We start from the raw sequence: 19,537 nt of genomic DNA, 5'->3' as shown, positions 1-19,537 counted from the left end.
TTTATTAAAAAAATATGAATAAGTAATATAGAGCAATTTCAAATATATATATTTTGTGTGGTTGGGACAGATGGGGCGGTTAGGGTGGGCAATTGTACGAAGTCTTTGTGACCTCATGGGATTTGAAACTTTTTTTTCTTGCTTACTATGTGACGCGTGTCCTTTTTTGTGGGGCACGTATACCCTGGTATACACGTAATTTGGTTCTCATGGGCCAGGGCTTACAATTTAGTGGGCCGGATGTGGATTCCATGGGCTTTGTGGACACTTGGACTGGCCAAGAATAACGGATCGATGCTTCGCGTGTTTGTAACATGACACGTGCTTTATTACTAAAAATGTTAATTCGAACACCAAATCTTTAACTAACAAACCAAGAACATCGATCAATTCGTCATATTCCTGGATGACAAGTTGCAGTCACTCAATAACACATGAAATCAGTGTTTGGATAGTTCAATGGTTGAAAATAGTAACTCTTGATCAATTTGCTTGAGGGTAAATATCTTGTAATAAAATAAAAATGTACATCCGCGAGATACAACTTCAATTCAATCTAACTCACAGGAATATATGATACAAACCATTTATAGACTATACTTTAGCACAGACAAAATTGTTTTATGAAGTAAATTATCACAACTTCAGCTTGACCCAACGAATTCTATTAGCAAAATCGCATCAATATGGAGCACCGTCGCCTCTGCAATAGGGGAGGGGAGATCAATCCTGAAAGAAAATTAGCCAAGTGAACAATTGTCACAGCTACCATCATTTCAATCAAGGGATCGAGTGCTTCAAATAGGGTGGTTAGTAAAACACATCAACCATCAGTCTGCGAATTGTATTATGATGAGTTCTAATCCTTTTTCAAATAACCTGTTCTACTCCAGTGAACAAAGTGATGAAAGATAATAGGTTTCAAAGCTCTACACAAAAAATAGAGTAATTTACCTCTATATCACAACACACAAACATCAGAAGAGATGCAAAGTTTCGAGTCAGCCCCACCACTGACAACACTTTCACCTTTCCACCAATCCGCACATAGTACCTGTATTGACAGCCTGATGTTTAGGAAATGCTATAGTAGAACAAATACTCTTAAACCAAATCTTAGAAGGCAAAAATAGTACCTTGTCATTGTGAGTGTCAATGACAGCAAGGGGCCACTGCAACACAAATTATTTTACCCAGGAACAGAAAATGTAAGTGCTTATAAAGAGTCGTACTACTAATAATAGAGACGTAAAAAGTGTAGTACTAACCGCAGTTCTCAAGTCCCATAACATTACTTTTCCATCATATGATGCAGAAAGCAAGTGAAACCGTGACTTTTCATGCCACTTGCAGGTGGATATCCAAAAACTGTGCGATGAGAACTGATAGACAGGAGCCGAAGTACCTGTTAAGTGGTAAATGAAAGAGTATATATCAATATGTGATGTAAGGTCACAGTTACTTGGACAATAAATACAGAGAAAAAGGTATTTAAGCACATAGAGACGAGGTTTTCCAAGTTCAAGTGGATGTTTAAAAGTGCTTCTGCAAGTTGTACAGAAAAAGAAAGAAACCTGGTTTGCGAGGATCCCATATCCTAAGAATGGGGTCAGAACCACCACCAGCAATGAGGGCAGAACCTTCACCTCCAACATCAAGGCAATTAATGACTTTGTCGCAATACTGTTGAAGAGGAAGGCGATCATCATCCATACTTTCAGGAAAATACAGTTTCAAGCTCTCAACAGAACAGACTTAAAAAAGAAAGATACATTTTGGTATTACCAAAGTTCAAACCCAGCTACTTGTCATGATGGGGAGGTATCTTTTTCTTCAAGACGGTGTAATTTTTAAAAATATGATTGTTAACTGCTGAAGAGAAATGTTATCTCTGACAAAAAAGGAAAGCAATATCACTAGGATTGGCATATCTGAGTGCGACACCTTCCACATTTTTTTCATAATTTCATATTCTGCAAGTTGATATTTACTTCTCCCTCTCCGATCCATATGTACGTAAGTTTAGGAAAGCATGCACATGACAGTAAAGATGTGACTGGAAGAACAGAAGAAAAGAGATGGCATGTCACCAGGTTCAACGAATCCTTGCCCAATTCAACATCCCATCTTCTAATAGAGTGATCCCACGATGCTGAATAGATTGCTTCATCTTGTGGCCACACCACGGTAGACACACATTGTGTATGTCCTACAAGTGTAGATTTAGCCTCCTCCTGTGAGCATAAGATGTGAGAAAATTATTTACAAGATTAGGATAACAATCATTAAAAAATCTTTTGAAAAGAAAATAAAAAAAATAAAAAAGGAAGAGACAGAACAAAGATTAAGCAACTCAGAGTGAGCCAAAGACCGACATATTTCGAACACCAATTTCAACATTAGTTTGGTCCTTCAGTTGCATTGATGAACATCGTCATTTAAGGAAATCAGAAGGTTGTTTGTCTTTCATCAAAAGGGACAAAAGATTTTGCTAATCAATATCAATTTTCTATGAGATACAACATAGAAAGTCAGAAACACGTTGGACTGGCACAAAATTGTTGTTGAAACAACTTTGAAAAGAAGAATATAATGACAACAAAGGTGGTAGATAAGGAACAAGGGAGGAATCTACCGGACAGATAGCCAGTTTCAAAATCTTTACAGCCACACAAATGTTATGGCATATTTTAGACCACACGTACCCAAAATCTTCATTTTATTCTTAAACTCCGTGCTGGTTCAAACTATGTCACATAATTTAAAATTGAGGGAGTAGCAACACAAAGTTGGGACAATTGGATGGGTGTGGCATATGAGAGGTAGGATGAAGAAGGATTCAAAATAGGGTTCAGGGAAGAAGAGGTTTTGCCAAAGAGTAAAAGTAGATTGTTTTGTTAAGTATATGCCTTGCACTGAAAAGTTTTTGAAATCAAATAGTAACAACAGCCATAAACTGTTCTTTCCTTCTTTTTCACTGGTTTTGTGAACAGACACATTACCCTTTTTTTGGGATAAGGTAGATGTTAGAACAAACACATTATCCGTATTAAACAGGTCATGGATTTCTAACACTATGTGGCATGAAATAGATGTATTTTTCTATCTTTAACCTAGACAAGTTAGAAGAAATGTGGCCATACTTCTACTAGAGGATCCTCCTCTTTGGCATCCTTCTTCCTTCTCTTGACTGAAATTACATCACCTGTATCTGAGCCACTTGCTTGCCACAGAGCTATTTGGCAATCCCAGGACCCTGAACACACCTGTCCAACACAACAAAAACAGGGAGTCAGTAAACTTCTTATAATCAAATACGTAATTAAAAAGCTTCAAATGATCAATTAAGTGAAGAGATGAATGACCATATCTCCAGCAGGATTTGCTGCAACACTTTGAACAGAAGAATTATGTCCATGTAAAATTTTATATGCTCTAATCCTCTTTATCTGATCTGAAGGCTCATCTGAATCAAACTTTTAAGCCAAACAAATACTAATTAGAGGAAGATCACGAATTAGGCAGAGAGTTATTCGTAGTAAAGGCACATCATGTTACCTTCCAGAGCCGCAGTGTCCTATCCTTGGAAGCCGTAACGACTATTTGATCAGCGCCATCTTGAGCCACTTAAGAAAATAAAAGGTATAAATATGATAAACACAGACAGAATTGCGGAAGAAATGAAACACAAAGAAGTAAAACATCCAGGAGAATGTCAAATTATATGTCCGCATTATTCTCATGCTGGTAATAGTTTTTGGTATCCAGCGTGTTTTCAGCATTGCAATATCAACAAGAAATATTATTCGAAAAAACAAATACCAAAAGCAGGTGATGTAAGAGTATGAACAGATAAATGATAATGGCAGCAGACTGTAAAGAATAATGCTAGAAAACAAGCAACTGGGGAAAAACTATCTCCCTCTGATACCTATGAACTTTTGGTGTCACAGATAAATGATAATGGCAGCAGACGGTAAAGCATAATGCAAGAAAATGAGCAACTGAGGAGAAACTATCTCCCTCTGATACCTCTTGGGTTGACAACACAAACAGAAGTAACTGCCCCAGTATGGCCCTCCAGTAGATGTGTACAAGATCCGGCAGCCTTCCATATTCTGATTAGCACTATCAAATGTTAGGCTGATGTAATAACAAAAAAAAAAAAGTTGAGTTCTGAACCAAAAAATGCGACTAGCAAAAGAAGATACAATCAGTGGATCACCTTCCTAAGCCATCATAACATCCAGTCAAAACAAACCTGACAGATCACAAATATGCACATATTGTTAGTTAAGGCAATAATTCATTGTATGGAAAGAAGACCATTATTACATTCTTAACTATCACCATCCCATATTTTAGTGGAGAAAAGCACACGGAGGATGAAATTTAACTCAAAAACACTTGGAACAAAAGCAGCACAATGTAATAATATCATCAATATTGTCCTCGGTAATCTAGTGTGTAACAGATATCTATGAGTGAAGTGAATGCACAATGTATAAGGTACAGAGATGCAATAGCCAAAAACATAAAACCGTCCATTAAGTTATATTATGAGGGCTCTCTATTTTTTTTCGGGATAAGCCAATATTCTCTTTTAGTACAGAAGTTCCTTTAGAAGCGAAGCATACTCAGATCAAGTCTTAAATATATCAAACATAGAAAGATACACAAGGCGGAAAAGATTACAAGGATCACACTGAAGGTTCTTGAAAAACAAATTTCACACTCATGCTTACTTAGAATTAGAACCATCAACTGCACTGACCCAGTCGTCATGCAAAGATGGTTCTTCTTGTTTTCTTGGAGCCACAGCTCTAATGTACTCAATCTCTAATATTTTCTCCTGTATAAGAAATAAATAACAGTTCTCCATGAGTACCTTTTATTTTTGAGTTGGTCTGAAGAGACATAACTGTTATTTTTAGCAGTCAAGTAGTGATGTCAGGAAAGAGACTTACAGCTGAAATGCCCTTGGCGAGGAGAAACTCTTCAAGTGACATGCGGACCAGTTCTCCATCAATGAGAAAATCGAAAGGCTCAGGATTCCAATTATCCTTTCCTAATAACAATCAAATGAAAACAGGTAAGCATACTAGTAAAAACACATATAGCAGAATTGGTGAGAACAGTTCCTTTTATTTAGTTAAATATAAAACCTGACTCTTTTATCCCTGACTCAAATTTTGACAAAATAACATTTTGATAGTCATTTCTAAGGATAAAATAACTCATTTATGGCACCATTAACCCATAATAACAAATATCTCGGACCACAACTAGCAATCTATTCTACTAGTCAAGTGAGGTGAGTTAGTCAATTAAGACAAATTGACAATTAGCATGAGTTCATCATTTCCCACAAAAATCTACTTCAGCGTGAATGACCATATCCTCTATAATTATAATTATTTACCTACGACAAAAGGCAAACCATTTCCACACCAATTCAAAGTTATAACTCAGGTACACAAACACAACCAATCAATCAACTACGCTTAAGGTACAAACTAGTTCCGCTTAGCTATATGATCTACATTCCCCCTTTTTTTTTTTTTTAAAAAAAAGAAAACTAATAGTAGGCAGAATCTGTTAGAACTAAAAAATTACCAGCTTTAAGGAGGTTGTTGGCTATGGAAGAGAGGCCCAATCGGGTGAGGTTGGAGGGAATAGCAATGGAAGTAGGCGGGGCCTTAAATGGGGGCTTCAATTTCGTTACGAACCGGACCTGTACACGCCTTGCAGCCTCTTCGACTTGCCCATTATTATCCATTTCCGCCATAAAATAATACTAATACTGTTTTTGAGAGTATGAGGAAGACGTTCACAGCCAAATTCGCAGGGTTTAAGGCGTTGTTTGTTTGTGGAAGTTGGCGGGTGCGGAACACTTTGACAACAGAGTTGGGCCTTTTTGGGTTTGGGCTTCGTGTAACGCGTTATCCACCCCAATTATGGACAACAGCCCGATTTCTTTCGGTCATCTAATCTAAAAAAATAATATATTTCGTAGAATTTTGGTGAAATTATATAAACCTGATGAGGAGCAAGCAAATTATATAAACTATAATTATACTATACAAATTTAATTTCTTATGCTTACTTTATAAGAAAGTTGCTCCATAATAATTACAATAAAGTTTTTGGCACAATAATATTACCTTAGCTCTTGAAATATTTATTTTACTTATGTGGTAGCACCCAAGATAATAAATAGACTCTCTAAATAATAACATTAGTATGTGAAATAATATTGAGATTATTCTTTTGATTATTTATTAAAAACTATTTTTAGACATGAATAATGTTGTTCTTTTTTTCATACATGTTCCAAGATATTAATTATGGTGCAAATCTTGTTATTTATTCTTACTCCTATTATACGTAGTAGAACTGCACGATCGTCAAAGATCGTGATAGTATAATACATATTTTCTTATTTTCAATTACTTATTTCACATAAAATATTTATACTTTTTAAAGTCGTATACTATTTGATCCGGCCTACTTTAATTTTTATCAATTCGAATTTACTAAAAATATCCGATTTAAACTAATTATCGTTTTGAGAATTAAAACATAATTAATGATAAATTATAATTATAATTTTTATTTGATAAAATATGAAGATATTAAAAAGTAATATTAAATAAATTTTGACAATAAGTTAATATTTTATTTTTTTCTAAGAAAGAAGAAAAACATGATATGAATTGAAGGGAATAGTTGTAGTTATTACGCCCTTTGTCCACAATTGTTTTTCGAGATAATGTCGTGAACTCTTCTCAATGAAATTTAATATAAGGTATAAATTAATTAATATAATTGTACTGTACCAAGAATAGTCTACATAACTTTTTTATTGAATAAAATGGAGTAATTATTAAGGATAGAATTGAAAAAATTGACTAATTTATTTAAATTGACAATTAATCTTGATCAAACAATCGTGGACGGAAGAAGTAAATTTATTTTCTTTTTCTCTTTTTATAACAAAAGAAAATAAATAAAAAAAGAAAAAGAATAAAAATATCTGTAACGGCTCGGATTTTGATATATAAAAGGCCACGTAAGTAACTTGGTTTCTTCCGTCAAATGGCTCATGGCTTATAACTTCCTATCCAGTCATCACGCTATCTTCACTTTCTCTTCTTCTTCCTCTCCAATTTCATGGACTCAATCTTCTCTCCAAAACTTTCTCTCCTTTCTTGTTCTCCAATCTCCTCTTCTCTCGTTCCTCGCCGCCAATTTCTCTCCGGTTCTACCCATTCTTTACGGCCTCCTGGCCTTCACTCGCGGAGGAGATGTCGAAATATCGGCTTTCAATTCGGCGGCAACACTTCAAGATTTGTTCTCAGAGCTTCTCTTGACTCGCAAACCGTAGTTTTTGCATCAGTTGTCACTATCTCCGCTCTTACAGTCGTCTTTCTTGAATTTTCCAAAAGAAATACCAATGCCAACGCCAAGTTCAAGGAGGTAAGCTATACTCTGTGAATAACATAAACGCTTCACCTTTCTTTTCATGAAATAGACGCCGATTTCTTGATTCTTGAAAATTTTGTATTGTAAAATCAAGAATGTAGTTGGTTCAGTACATGCTATTTGATTGCAATAAGGCTAACTCTTCATTTGTTAATAGTGATTTGGAGTTGTTTATATGGAAGGGAAATAATATACTAATTATTAATATCTCAGAACTATGCTTCTCTTGACTCGCTAAAGGTAGTTTTTGCATCCGTTGTCACTATCTTTGCTCTTATAATCATCTTTCTTGAATTTTCCAAAATAAATACCAATGCCAACGCCAAGTTCAAAGAGGTAAACTCTACTTTGTGAATAACATTACCGGTTCACTTTTTACTGTTATTTCTTGAAAGAGACCAATTTCTTGTAAGCCTAGCAATTTCTCGGTGTATAACTTTACTAGTTAACTTTTGTTGCCAAATACAGAAAGAGGATGTGTCTTGAGTCTGTATACGTCTTAGTGATTCTATTGTGTTGTGTAGAATCAAGAATGTAGATGTTGATAGCTAATTTCTATCCTCATCATTTAACATAGATCATCATTTGTTCAGTACACATGCTGTTTGATTGCAACAAGGCTAACTCTTAATTTTCCAATCTTCAATTAGTATTTGGAGTTGTATATCTCAGTAATATGAAAGTGAAATATTATCCTAGTTGTTAATATGTCAGAACATGTTTCTCTTCAGATAAGTTCTTGGTCTTAGAAGTCATCTTGGAAACATTGAGTCCTCTACCATCTCAACTCTTAGTTGTTGGATAAATTTATAGAAACTGAAAATATTATGTCTGAAGTTTTCTGGTCATTGGCATCTGTGGTAAGTCAAATTTTTTAGTCATTGGTACTTAAAAGTAGGAATATTTTTTTCTAAAACACGTTAGCAAGAGGTGTTACAGTTTTACCAGAGTTACTTCAGGAGGTCCATATTTCTGATGTCCACAATTTTTCATAGATTTCAGCTGAGTTAACTCTTGCTTTGCGGCGACAAATAAGACATGTGATGAACTGGTTTCCACGTCATGTATTTGCTCTTATAAACATACAGGAGGAGAAATCTGTCAAAACTCAAATGAAGGAAGTAACCAAAGTCAGCAATGAGCGTGAGGATGGGGAGGCAGATGTGCTGCAACATGATGGAACCTATTTGATACAAACGTTTGTTACCAACAATATTGAGTCTCTAGATACTAATCAGTTGGCTCCTAGTTCCAATGGCTCTTTGACCTTGGGAGCATCTGTACCTAATGAACACACTGAATCAGATGCAGTACCATCTTCTTTTGTGGCAGATTCGAATAACATTTATCTGCAGGAAAATATACAGACGACTAAAATGAGTAACATATTGACTACAGAGGAAGTCAGAGAACCTGAACCTATTGCACACACTGAATCAGATGTAGTACCATCTTCTTTTGTGGCAGAGTCGAATAACATTTATCTGCAGGAAAATCTACGGACGACTAAAATGAGTAACATATTGACTACAGAGGAAGTCAGAGAACCTGAACCTATTGCACACACCGAATCAGATGCAGTACCATCTTCCTTTATGGAAGAGTCGAAAAACATTAATCTGCAGGAGCATCTGCATGAAACTAAAATGAGTAACATACTGACTACAGAGGAAGTCAGTTCAGAGCGTAGTGTTGCTTTGTTTCCTACAATCAACATAGATAATAGAACTGAGAAAACCAAGATAATGGACCAGGAACTGATGATGAAGGACGAACTTAAGAAAGCCCATAGATTTGTTGCAGAGGATGAAGTCATTATCCACAATCTTATTTTCAGGGACTCTACACGCGAAGATCTTTACTCGTTCTTTGGGGCATCTAGCAAAAGTCTAAATGGGCAAGACGCATTGACTTCTCATGCTTCCCGTCAAGGCATTGGCACCTTTTCACCCCCCTCAAAAGCATTTTCAGTACGAGCAGGTAAAGCATCTCCTCAGATCTGCATTATCCAGCAGGGTGTTCTATGGAAATGCTGCAACCTCTTCATTCCAATTTATCATATTTTTATACATCTCCCTTTATTTTATTTTTTTTGGGGGGTTTGTTTGTTCTTTCCTTGGTGTTCTTCAGTATTGATTTTTTTTATGAGATTCAATTATTTTTCAGAGGATTTTGAGGAGAAAAGGTCTCATGGATGTTATAAAGAACGACCATTCAACAAAGAGGACTTTGTGAAAAGAATGCAGCAATTCACTAATAAGGAAAAGAGTATCCTATCGGACAATGGTGCCTCGAAACAATTACAGGTTTCTAATCCAAAGTCGATCCAAGTGTGTGATCGACCTAATCCATCCGACCAGTTCAGGGCTTACCGCCATTTCCTTAGAGAGGGCAGGTAACCTATATTTTAACACGTTGACTTCATTCTTGGACCGGTCCTTATGCTTGTCATCAATAATATTTGTTTGAAAGGTTTAGCACGTAGAAAATGATATTTCTGATATAGTTAAAAAGATGATACTTGGGACGTGAACATGTTCTCCTGTTGGATGTTCTGCTTCTTTCTTAACAAAGTGTTTGCACTTGATGAAAACATCCAGACTTAGGGGATTGAACTAGCAAAACTATGGAAATGGTGGCTGAATAACAAAATGATGTAATTGATTGAAATAAAATTGTGTAACCACTGACTATGGACATCCTTGGTCTGTTGCTCTTGTTTATACCATTCAAGCTCATGCACAGGAATTCCTGGTGCAGGTTGATGGACTGCATAAAAATCCTTGAAGATATGGAAAGGCACGGTTCGCTGAATATGGATAAAGTAAATTGGGAGATTTCTGCTTATATTTACTTCATATTCTATTTATGAATTTTGGCTTGTTCGTAGTTTGTTAAAGGTCCCATTTACAGGTGTACCATGCCGGTTTTTTCCAAGTCTGTAAAAGTCAAAAGGCAGTGAAGGAAGCTTTCCGTTTCACCAAGCTTATCCAGAATCCAACTCTAAGCACGTTCAATATGCTCTTGTCTGTATGTGCAAGCTCTCGGGATTTGGAGCGTAAGTTTTCTTTTTCTTGATGCTTATTCCTGTTTCTTCTTTGGTAAGGTTCTGTGACACGGATAAAGAGGAAAAAGTGCAAGGGGATGTTATTGTTTTCAATAGACTTTGGAAATCAACTTCCAATATTTCTTTGGAAAATTCCAGTTTGTCTTTATGACCTTGTAACACACAACAACATATCCGGTGTAATTTCACAAGTGGGGTCTGGGGAGGATGGTGTGTATGTAGCCTTACCTCCATTGTGAAGGTAGAATGACTCTTTTCAATTGACCATTGGTTCAAGTAAAACATATAAAAAAGAAGCATGTAAAACAAATACAGTAGCGAGGAAGTCATGCCGAAAACAGCCGAAAACAATGAAGAAGAGAGCAATGGCAACATCAAAATAATATGTTAACTGTAGCAAATGAAACTTTATCTATTGGACTGACATTATCCCATTTTAATTTTGGTCAATTTATTTTGTTTACTTAGGTGCTTTTCAAGTGCTTCAACTTGTTCGTGAGACTGGACTGAAACCCGATTGCAAGCTCTACACTACTCTTATATCAACTTGTGCAAAGGCTGGAAAAGTTGATACCATGTTTGAGGTAAGTACCGCCATTTTTTGATTTCTCATGAAAAAATGTTTTATTGAATATCCTCTTTAAGGAGGGCGTGTTGGGCACTTGAAATATTCTACAAAAGTTACAAGTAGCACTGAGGATAAAATGAGAAAATGTCGCTTAATATGAGTAGTTTATGTCTTATGTTGATCTCCAGTCGCATTGTCCATAGGTGTGAAACCATATTGATAGAAGGTGTTAAACAGTGGAATACTCCAGAAATATCTACAATTTTTTTGAACCCTGTAGACTTAAGCATAGAATAGATGAAAAAGATACATGTATGCATACCAATTAGCTTGTGATTAATGCTTGATCATATTAGTACACTTACTTTAAATCCAGTATTCACTAGCAGTCTTTTCCTGTAAAGTTGATTTGGATTCCTAAGCTACCAAGGAAGATGTGCTTTTTCACATGGTTAGCTGCTAGAGGAGTAATTTTGACGGTGAAAACCCTTAGGAAAAGAAAGGCTGTTTGTACAGCTGGTGTTACATATGCAAGGAGGCGGGCAAAGATGTTGATCATCTTCTACTACAGTGCAGACTGTCAAGGAGATTATGGTAGTATATGTTCAGTTGGGTTGGTAAGCTAAGCGGGAAGAAGCAGGAGAAAAAGGACGGCACGGAATGTTGTTCCTCAGGCTTTGATGTGGATCATTTGGAGAGGTAGAAATAAGAGAGCAGAATGAGTTTTGGGAAGTAAAAGAGTAATCTTCATGCCTTATTTATTTTTTGTGTATCATGTAGTCCTGGTATATATAGAGGATTGGGTATCTTTTGTAGGTTCTTTACTATTTGGTATATTTCTTCTATGGCCGATTTTGGACTTCTGCTTTATGAAAATTAATTTGTTTATTTGATCAAAAAAGAAAAAAACTAGGAGTTTGATTACTGTTAGAGATTTGTATGCAGTAGAAAATGTAAAGAAGCAGTATTAGATAATTTTAAATTATTGAAGATTAGATCAGGATAGATCTTAATGGAGCGAGATGGATAATGAGGGATGGAAATAGCCGATCTTATCTAGCTTGGGGATTAAGGCATGATTGTCGTTTGCAATTTTCAATTATCATCACAACATGACAATTGTGTCAAAGAGTGTACTTCAAACGGCAGAAACAAATTCACGACCTTTCTCATAATTATGTTTTAGAATGAATATAGTTGCTTGCTACTCCCACTAGTTGCATTTAGGGTAATTTGTTTTTTATTATAGCTAGACCTACATGATTTCTTAGATTCTTACTGCCTGTCCTTGCACTTATAAAGTTATATACCATCTTTCGAGTTGATATTTTCTGAAGTTGTAGGTTTTTCATGAAATGGTCAATGCTGGAGTCGAACCAAATGCTAATACATATGGTGCCCTCATTGATGGTTGTGCTAAAGCTGGACAAGTTGCCAAGGCCTTTGGTGCCTATGGTATAATGAGATCTAAGGTATGAATTTATCTACTCAGGGTGTACAAAATTATAGAGGGTATTGCTTTAACTTTTCATTTTGTATCACCTTACCATTTACCAAATTGTACTGAAAAGTGACGTGTACTTCGACGGCCGAATATCTCACATTAGATTCCTGTTGTATTCAGTAGAATGTGAAGCCAGATCGTGTTGTATTCAATGCTCTTATCACAGCTTGTGGTCAATCGGGAGCAGTCGATCGTGCTTTTGATGTCTTATCAGAAATGAAAGCAGAAGCACGACCAATAGAACCTGATCAGATTACTATTGGGGCTTTGATGAAGGCATGTGCGAATTCTGGTCAGGTATATTCTGTTTTTAGATGTTAAATCTCAGTTGAATGAGATTGGTGTTCCCATATTCAGCTACTCCTCTATTATAATAAACCATTGACATGAATTGCTTTAGGTTGATCGAGCTCTAGAGGTTTATCGTATGATTGATAAATGTGATATCAAGGGAACACCAGAGGTTTACACAATTGCTGTAAATTGTTGCAGTCAAAATGGTAATTGGGAATTTGCACGCAGCATTTATGATGACATGTCCAAAAAAGGTGTTAATCCAGATGAGGTACTAATTTTTAAACTGCTGTGGTTCATGTGGTACTAATTTTGAACTTCTCTGGTTGCATGTGGAGGTACTAATTTTTAAACTTTTGGGTTGCATGTGGAGGTACTAATTTTTAAACTGTTGTGGTTGCATGTGAAGGTACTAATTTTTAAACTGTTGTGGTTGCATGTGGAGGTACTAATTTTTTAACTGTTGTGGTTGCATGAGGAGGTACTAATTTTTTAACTGTTGTGGTTGCATGTCTGGAGATTTTTATACATTTTGATGGCTTGCAACTCTTTTTTTCTCTTCAATATATTATGAGGCTTAGTACGCCTGACTGGGAAAAGAAAATGGGGTTTTTGATGATGATGACATCAAACCGAATTCTCAACCACCAAAACAGCCTTCAAAGCTACAACCACAATAAATTTGCGAGTTGACAGCATTTAGAAGCTTAGGATATCTTTCATCCACAAAACAAGTTTGGAATCTTCAATACCGAAACTGGAATGCAGAAAAACCTGACTATGACACTGCAATGAAATTTCAGCAGCTTTTGCCTCATTGTCAGCTAATTTACATCCACAGCTACACAAATTGCATGGTGTTACCTCAGGATTGTAAAATGTTGAAAGAGAAACACAACAGGTTGGCAAGTTGTTGGCCAAGAAAGTTGAGTAGGTGCATGTTGATTTCCATGTCCCTGAAGAAAAGGGATTTAATGTCCAATCTAATGTTTTACAGTGAACACTTAAAAAATGAGGCAGAACACATAACGATATCAACTCAAATTAGTAGTATAAGTTCAAAACAGAATACTTACTGATTACTTGCTCTTGTCTTTGTCCTTCTATAACCAAAGATGTTGTTGGATCTGTGTCCATAAATTCATCACAAGTATAACCAGGTCCTGGAGCCATTAGAGTGAGATTTAGAGGCTTGTGAACTGTAAAATTTCCCCTTAAGTTTCCAACTTTCATCTCAAAGGACGCAAAAGAATTGGAAGGATTGATAGCTGAGGCAGCAAGCAGTCCACCATGACAGCAACCATCTAATTTGTTCTCTGGTGGAGCTTCTGGCGCAAAGTCTACTATAATAGGACTTCTCTTGCAACAATGTGGAATTTCAGATCTGAAGGCTGAACAATTTCCTTGTTGAGTGGCGAAAGCACCAGACATTGACCAAATAACCTCATTAGCTGCCCATGTCCACCCTAGTTGCCAGCCCGGTTTCTCGATGTGTCTATACTTGTAGTAATTTTGAATGGTTATCCTTGCCTGAAGCACTATATTCAAGTTAGAGAGCAAAGAACTACTAATATTAAACTGATGGATATATATAAACTTTTGGCCGCAATGAAACTACTAAAACAATGAACTTCAGACTTAATCTCAAAAACTTCACCCTCCCCTCCCAAATGCACGACCAGGCCTGGTAACTGGAGCGTGGGTAATGACTCTGATATCGTGTTAAGAAAATAGATGTTGGGTCCTACTCAATATGGAAGTAATTCGTTTTTCCTTACCTGGTAACCATCTTCTGTCCATCTAACAATGTCATACTTAACCGATATATTTCCAGTAGGATCCAGAGGATCATAGCAATCTGAAATTAAAAGCACCCAACATAACAGAAGAACAAGTGGCTAAGGTATTTACTATATCCAAAACAGAAGCAAAAAAAAGATGAAAATAGGAAAAGGGTGTTTGCCTGAAAGATTGAACATAGTAATTATCAATACCAACATCAGGGGAAAACACCCTGGTCCACTGATCAAGTCCATGATCCTTTCTGAAAGTACAATTTGGAACAGAGATATAGTCCTTCACAAGTAGAATGAGACAAACTTTTGTTTATTCCATCTTGGAACAAAATCCACAATGTTTGGTTGTAACAAAGCAAAAGACTATTGGAAATATCAACACAGAATCAAATAGGACAAAAAGAACTTTTTCTCAGATACTCAACTAATTGCTAAGTCATGTTTTTTGTATATTTAACCAATAAAAGAAATCTTCAGTAGGAGTTTTTGTCCTTTCCAACATCCTTTAGTTATGGAGGCAAACATGCAATATGCAAGAGAGGTAAATAAAGCATGAGTAATCATTCCAGAAGTTCCTATATTATCTACTTTCTGTTGGTGAAAATTAATAAACTAAACTTCTCTTAGTTGAGATTTTGAAAAAAACAAGTTTTTTTTTATGACTAAACATGAAAAGCTTACATCTTTGATGGATTGAAAAATTCAAAGTTCAATACTTATCCTCCAAATGTCAACTATAATCACATAGTTGACTTACAAAGATTTTATCATTCATGTATGAGTCACAGAATGACCTCACACTTGCAGACAAAACTAGAATCTTTATCTTGGAACCTAAAATACTTTTGATCATGATTTTCAAAATTCCAAGTTCTTATTTTTTGTCTTTATACATTCAGTATCGGAAACCCCTCGTTGACTCGTCTGAATTCACACCACATAAATCCTCTGACTAAAGGTGGAGGATGCAAACCATCCTGTCAAAATCATAAAACATCACACAACATTCTGAACAGTCGCAGTTTAGCTGAGTTTTTAAATCTTCACCATCTCATGAATATGATGATAGTCTATGCTCATGATTTTATTTCTAAATAGGCGGTTGGTGGCCCCTTCGAGAGTTGCGGGTCCTTGCCGCTGCATGAGTGTTAGCTCACGCTCAAAACTCCTCCGACACGAGTCCTAGTCGTTGCGCTGCGGTCCGTTTCCCGGCTTCGCTTGCGCAGTTGATCATTAAGTTATTTAAACAGGCACTGATTTAATTCATGTAATATGACACTATTAATTGCTGAAATGGATACTGTATTAGTAAGGCAGTGTCTCTCAGCCTTTAAATTTTAACAGAAATTTACATCATACATCCCCTGTTATTCTTTTTTTTTGTCTAATTTAATAAGATCAGTTACATCTCAGAAATAGATGGAGGCTGCAAGAGCGTAGAGGAAGAAGCAAGAGGCTCGTGCACAACAGAGTTTGTGGACACCGAAACTGGCTTCCCTTCTAATTGCAGCATCATGCTGCCCAGTATTTCAGTCAACAACTTCTTGAACTCTTCCTCTTTAACCATCTTCCCATCATCGGCATCCAACATCTTACAGACTTCTTGTATGACCTTATCCATCTGCAAACACGGGATACAACTATATCATACGCAAGGCCAGCTTTTAATTAAGCAAAAATGTGATCTATTAGTTGACAAGTTTAGCTTCTACACACTGATAAGATTATTAATTTGAAAATTAAGGTAGATTACTGGCTACAATATGTTTAAGAAGCTGATATTGTTAGTGCATAGAAGTTCAATCCTTAGTTGACAAATACCTGATCAACAGCACCAATGGGAGGTAAACCAGCTGATGGTGCAAGAACATCAAGTGCAACTCGTAGGTATTCCTTTGACATTTTCCCATTGCGATCTCTGGGTATAGTCTTTAAGGCAGAGTCCAGCGTCTGCACCGTAGATAAACAACTAAATAAAAAGACCCTCAGGCCACAAGGAAAAGTCTCTTGTCGCAACTTTTCACTTCTTGTATGACATTAGTCCCAAAGAAAGTTTCATTTCTTGTAGCATGATATTTTACTATATATTATTAGGTCCTGAAGACAACACCATGGGTGATGTGTACATACCTTATCCAATTCAAACTTGTTAGACAATAGTCTTTTAATTCCACTTCCATCAAATGTATTCTCGCTGTGAGCAACAATGACTGGCTGCTCCTTGAGACGTTGAGCAGCACTCTCTGCAACTTTCTTAAATTCAGCCAAAAATGTTTCTTGTGTAACAGGTTGCTCGTTAGTTGCTCCAATGCAGGATTCAACTACTGGCTCCACAACATTACTCATTACCTACAGATCAAGATAATAACAAAGTAATATGCTCTAATAATTAGAAAAGAACTCATCATAAAAATAAATGTGTAACAAAGAAGTTACACAGGATTGTAAGCAACAAATTTTACGAATCAGTGAGCAATCACATTTTAAAAGACTATACTTGTAACCGTTAATTTGTCATGTCTTGCAAGTAACCAAATTTATGTAATCTTCTAGAGTAAAATTTCTAGCTAGACATGAATGTTAAGCCATCAAAGAGAAAAATGAACTACCCATGAGTCTGATGCAGGAGGCATCCCTTGATCAACCGTGAGCTTCTCAAAAGCCTTGATGATGTAATCTTTGAGGGATCCATCAGGCAATTCTAACTCAGAGTACAGGGAAATCATCTCTGGTTCGAATGCAGGACTTTTAACGAACTCAAGAAGATCTTCACCATCCATACGAAGGAGTACAATAGGATCTCGCTTTAGACCAGCAGCCATTCCTAGTAAAATATCTGAAAGAACTTCTTTAAACTCAGTCTTGCTTACTTTCTCTTGCTTTCCATGTGTGAATTCTTGAAGAACCTAAGTCGCAACAAGTTCACTAATGAAAAGGGTTGACAAAATATTTCTCGATATAGAGAAGAATTTAACTACTATACACTGACAATGTAAAAAACTTTTACAGGTACCTGTCCATAAAAAGTATGAATGCTGCCTCTGAGAACAATCTTTAAAAAATAGAATTAACCAAATTTTTTCTGTCCATATCATCATTGTCGGCAGATTCAAAAATTAAGAAGTTAAAAAAAAAAAGAAGAACATTTCTAGGCAATCTCCATCTCTTCTTCAATGGTGATTCCAAATGGTTAAGGAAAAAGGAGGGGGACAAAAAACAAAAAAAAGTACAGACAGAACAACTTAAATGCCAAGACTCATCAAAAGACATACACTATTTTTGAATAAATAATATTTTCAACTAGGATATTAAGCTATCTATATATGGTGTAATTTTTTTCATGAACTCTTCTACTTACATAGGTGCACCTCACGAACACCTTTTAACTTTGTTTATACACATCAGACACCTTCAACGGACTACATTCTCAAAGTTGTGTGGTATTTATAGGACAACTTAAAAGTTAAAGTGCCTAGATACACATTTTCAAAAGTTTAATTGTTTATTTGGGAGTTAGGCGATATTAAAATATCTATTTTTGGACTATCCCTTAAAAATATTTGAGTGCGTGCAAATGGAACCGCATCCATATCCATGACTTTGAAACTTGATAACTTGAACCCTTGAATTAAAAAAATGAAGAAAATAAATAAACAGTCCAAACACAAGAGTCCAGTTGAGTTGCTGTCTCATCTCAAGCACTCTGTAATCATTAAACATCTGGCTTCTTACGGCCCCATACCAGTACCATTTGCGATATGCATTTACTATTTCAACCAATAATTAACCAAAATACATGTGTATATATATTTGTTTAAGAATATGTAACAACATCAACAAAGTGGGTGAAAATTAGAGGGATCGTGGTTCAAAATTCAACGGAAACAAAAAAAATGTTACTCCTAGTTAGGTTTTGATGGATAAAGTAACCTGATAAATTTATTTAATACTAACAAACCTGACAAGTTTTTATGGTATTTTTGAAGTGAGAAATGGAAGTACCTCAGAGTAGATATGATCAGATTCAGGGGAAGAACCTTGAGGAGGTAAACCAAGGGCAACACCAATATCAGCAACAGCAGGTTGTAACTCCTTCACTGAAAGTTTACCGTCTTTGTCTATGTCAAGTTCTTCAAACTTATGATCTACAAAGTTACTAAACACAGCCTCATTTCCAACTAACTTCATTATATCTGAACCGTCCATCACCTGACTCTCACTACTTTTCAACTTCATCAATTCATTTTTCTCCATTTTTAATTTAATTCCTTGTCAACACAACTCACTTTCTCCTCGTGACCAACTTTCTTTTTCTTTTCTCTTCTCTTCTAAAAAAAAGAAAAGAAAAGGTGCGTCTCAAATCAATGTATACTAGTATGACTTATGTGTACTACTTCTTTTGAGAGAGAGTTCTAGAGAAAACGATGTGACAATAAGGACACCTTATGTTCACTGTTGGTTTTAAATAAGCACTTTTAGGAGAGGTTGAGATAGGTTTGTGTATTTAAGCAGAGTCAATCAAAAAGTATTTAAGCCTGATAATTGTTTGGGATGAAACTAATACTTTCTTTGTTTTAAAAAAAATGTGATATGAAATTTAAGAAATTAAAATTATATTAAATATATAAAATTATTTTTTATCTTGTATTCTTAGACATGAAATTTATTTTATTAAAAAAATATGAATAAGTAATATAGAGCAATTTCAAATATATATATTTTGTGTGGTTGGGACAGATGGGGCGGTTAGGGTGGGCAATTGTACGAAGTCTTTGTGACCTCATGGGATTTGAAACTTTTTTTTCTTGCTTACTATGTGACGC

General features: G+C 35.7%; 4 protein-coding genes across 9 annotated transcripts; 1 reads left to right on the top strand and 3 right to left on the bottom strand.

Moving 5' to 3' along the window:
• Positions 1-82: 82 nt before the first annotated feature.
• LOC138339179 (ribosome biogenesis protein WDR12 homolog) lies at positions 83-5,967 on the bottom strand. The gene is made up of 14 exons (XM_069290657.1): positions 5,617-5,967; positions 4,968-5,068; positions 4,746-4,852; positions 4,226-4,261; positions 4,033-4,118; positions 3,559-3,626; positions 3,366-3,476; positions 3,144-3,266; positions 2,091-2,234; positions 1,575-1,683; positions 1,269-1,405; positions 1,137-1,172; positions 955-1,054; positions 83-729 (listed from the first exon to the last, which is right to left on the bottom strand). The coding sequence occupies exons 1-13, from the start codon at positions 5,786-5,788 to the stop codon at positions 962-964; spliced, it is 1,323 nt and encodes a 440-aa protein (XP_069146758.1). The 5' UTR covers positions 5,789-5,967; the 3' UTR covers positions 83-729; positions 955-961.
• Positions 5,968-7,089: 1,122 nt separating this feature from the next.
• Positions 7,090-16,072, top strand: LOC138339173 (pentatricopeptide repeat-containing protein MRL1, chloroplastic-like). 6 transcript variants are annotated; one of them, XR_011212207.1, is made up of 10 exons: positions 7,091-7,479; positions 8,481-9,465; positions 9,652-9,880; positions 10,246-10,309; positions 10,399-10,543; positions 11,021-11,136; positions 12,464-12,592; positions 12,745-12,921; positions 13,025-13,189; positions 15,813-16,072. XR_011212207.1 is itself a non-coding variant. In XM_069290603.1 (10 exons), the coding sequence occupies exons 1-10, from the start codon at positions 7,174-7,176 to the stop codon at positions 15,864-15,866; spliced, it is 2,274 nt and encodes a 757-aa protein (XP_069146704.1). In that variant the 5' UTR covers positions 7,091-7,173; the 3' UTR covers positions 15,867-16,072. The 6 variants fall into 6 exon arrangements, 4 of the variants coding, with proteins under 4 accessions (XP_069146708.1, XP_069146704.1, XP_069146703.1 ...); XM_069290603.1 differs by having other exon boundaries at positions 8,574-9,465; positions 12,748-12,921; XM_069290602.1 differs by having other exon boundaries at positions 12,748-12,921.
• On the bottom strand, positions 13,556-15,439 carry LOC138339174 (COBRA-like protein 2). The gene is made up of 4 exons (XM_069290625.1): positions 14,882-15,439; positions 14,697-14,776; positions 13,995-14,448; positions 13,556-13,874 (listed from the first exon to the last, which is right to left on the bottom strand). Exons 1-4 carry the CDS (start codon positions 14,952-14,954, stop codon positions 13,618-13,620), a joined length of 864 nt encoding a protein of 287 aa, XP_069146726.1. The 5' UTR covers positions 14,955-15,439; the 3' UTR covers positions 13,556-13,617.
• On the bottom strand, positions 16,000-19,306 carry LOC101257023 (uncharacterized). The gene is made up of 5 exons (XM_004230876.5): positions 18,717-19,306; positions 17,324-17,620; positions 16,845-17,063; positions 16,536-16,664; positions 16,000-16,335 (listed from the first exon to the last, which is right to left on the bottom strand). Exons 1-5 carry the CDS (start codon positions 18,966-18,968, stop codon positions 16,117-16,119), a joined length of 1,116 nt encoding a protein of 371 aa, XP_004230924.1. The 5' UTR covers positions 18,969-19,306; the 3' UTR covers positions 16,000-16,116.
• Between the last annotated feature and the right edge of the window lie 231 nt (positions 19,307-19,537).

This window comes from Solanum lycopersicum, chromosome 1 (assembly GCF_036512215.1).
Source record: "Solanum lycopersicum chromosome 1, SLM_r2.1".
In the NCBI taxonomy this organism is placed as follows: Eukaryota; Viridiplantae; Streptophyta; class Magnoliopsida; order Solanales; family Solanaceae; genus Solanum; species Solanum lycopersicum.
The sequence above is the reverse complement of the archived record's forward strand: the minus strand, read 5'-3'. Positions and strand labels throughout refer to the sequence as shown.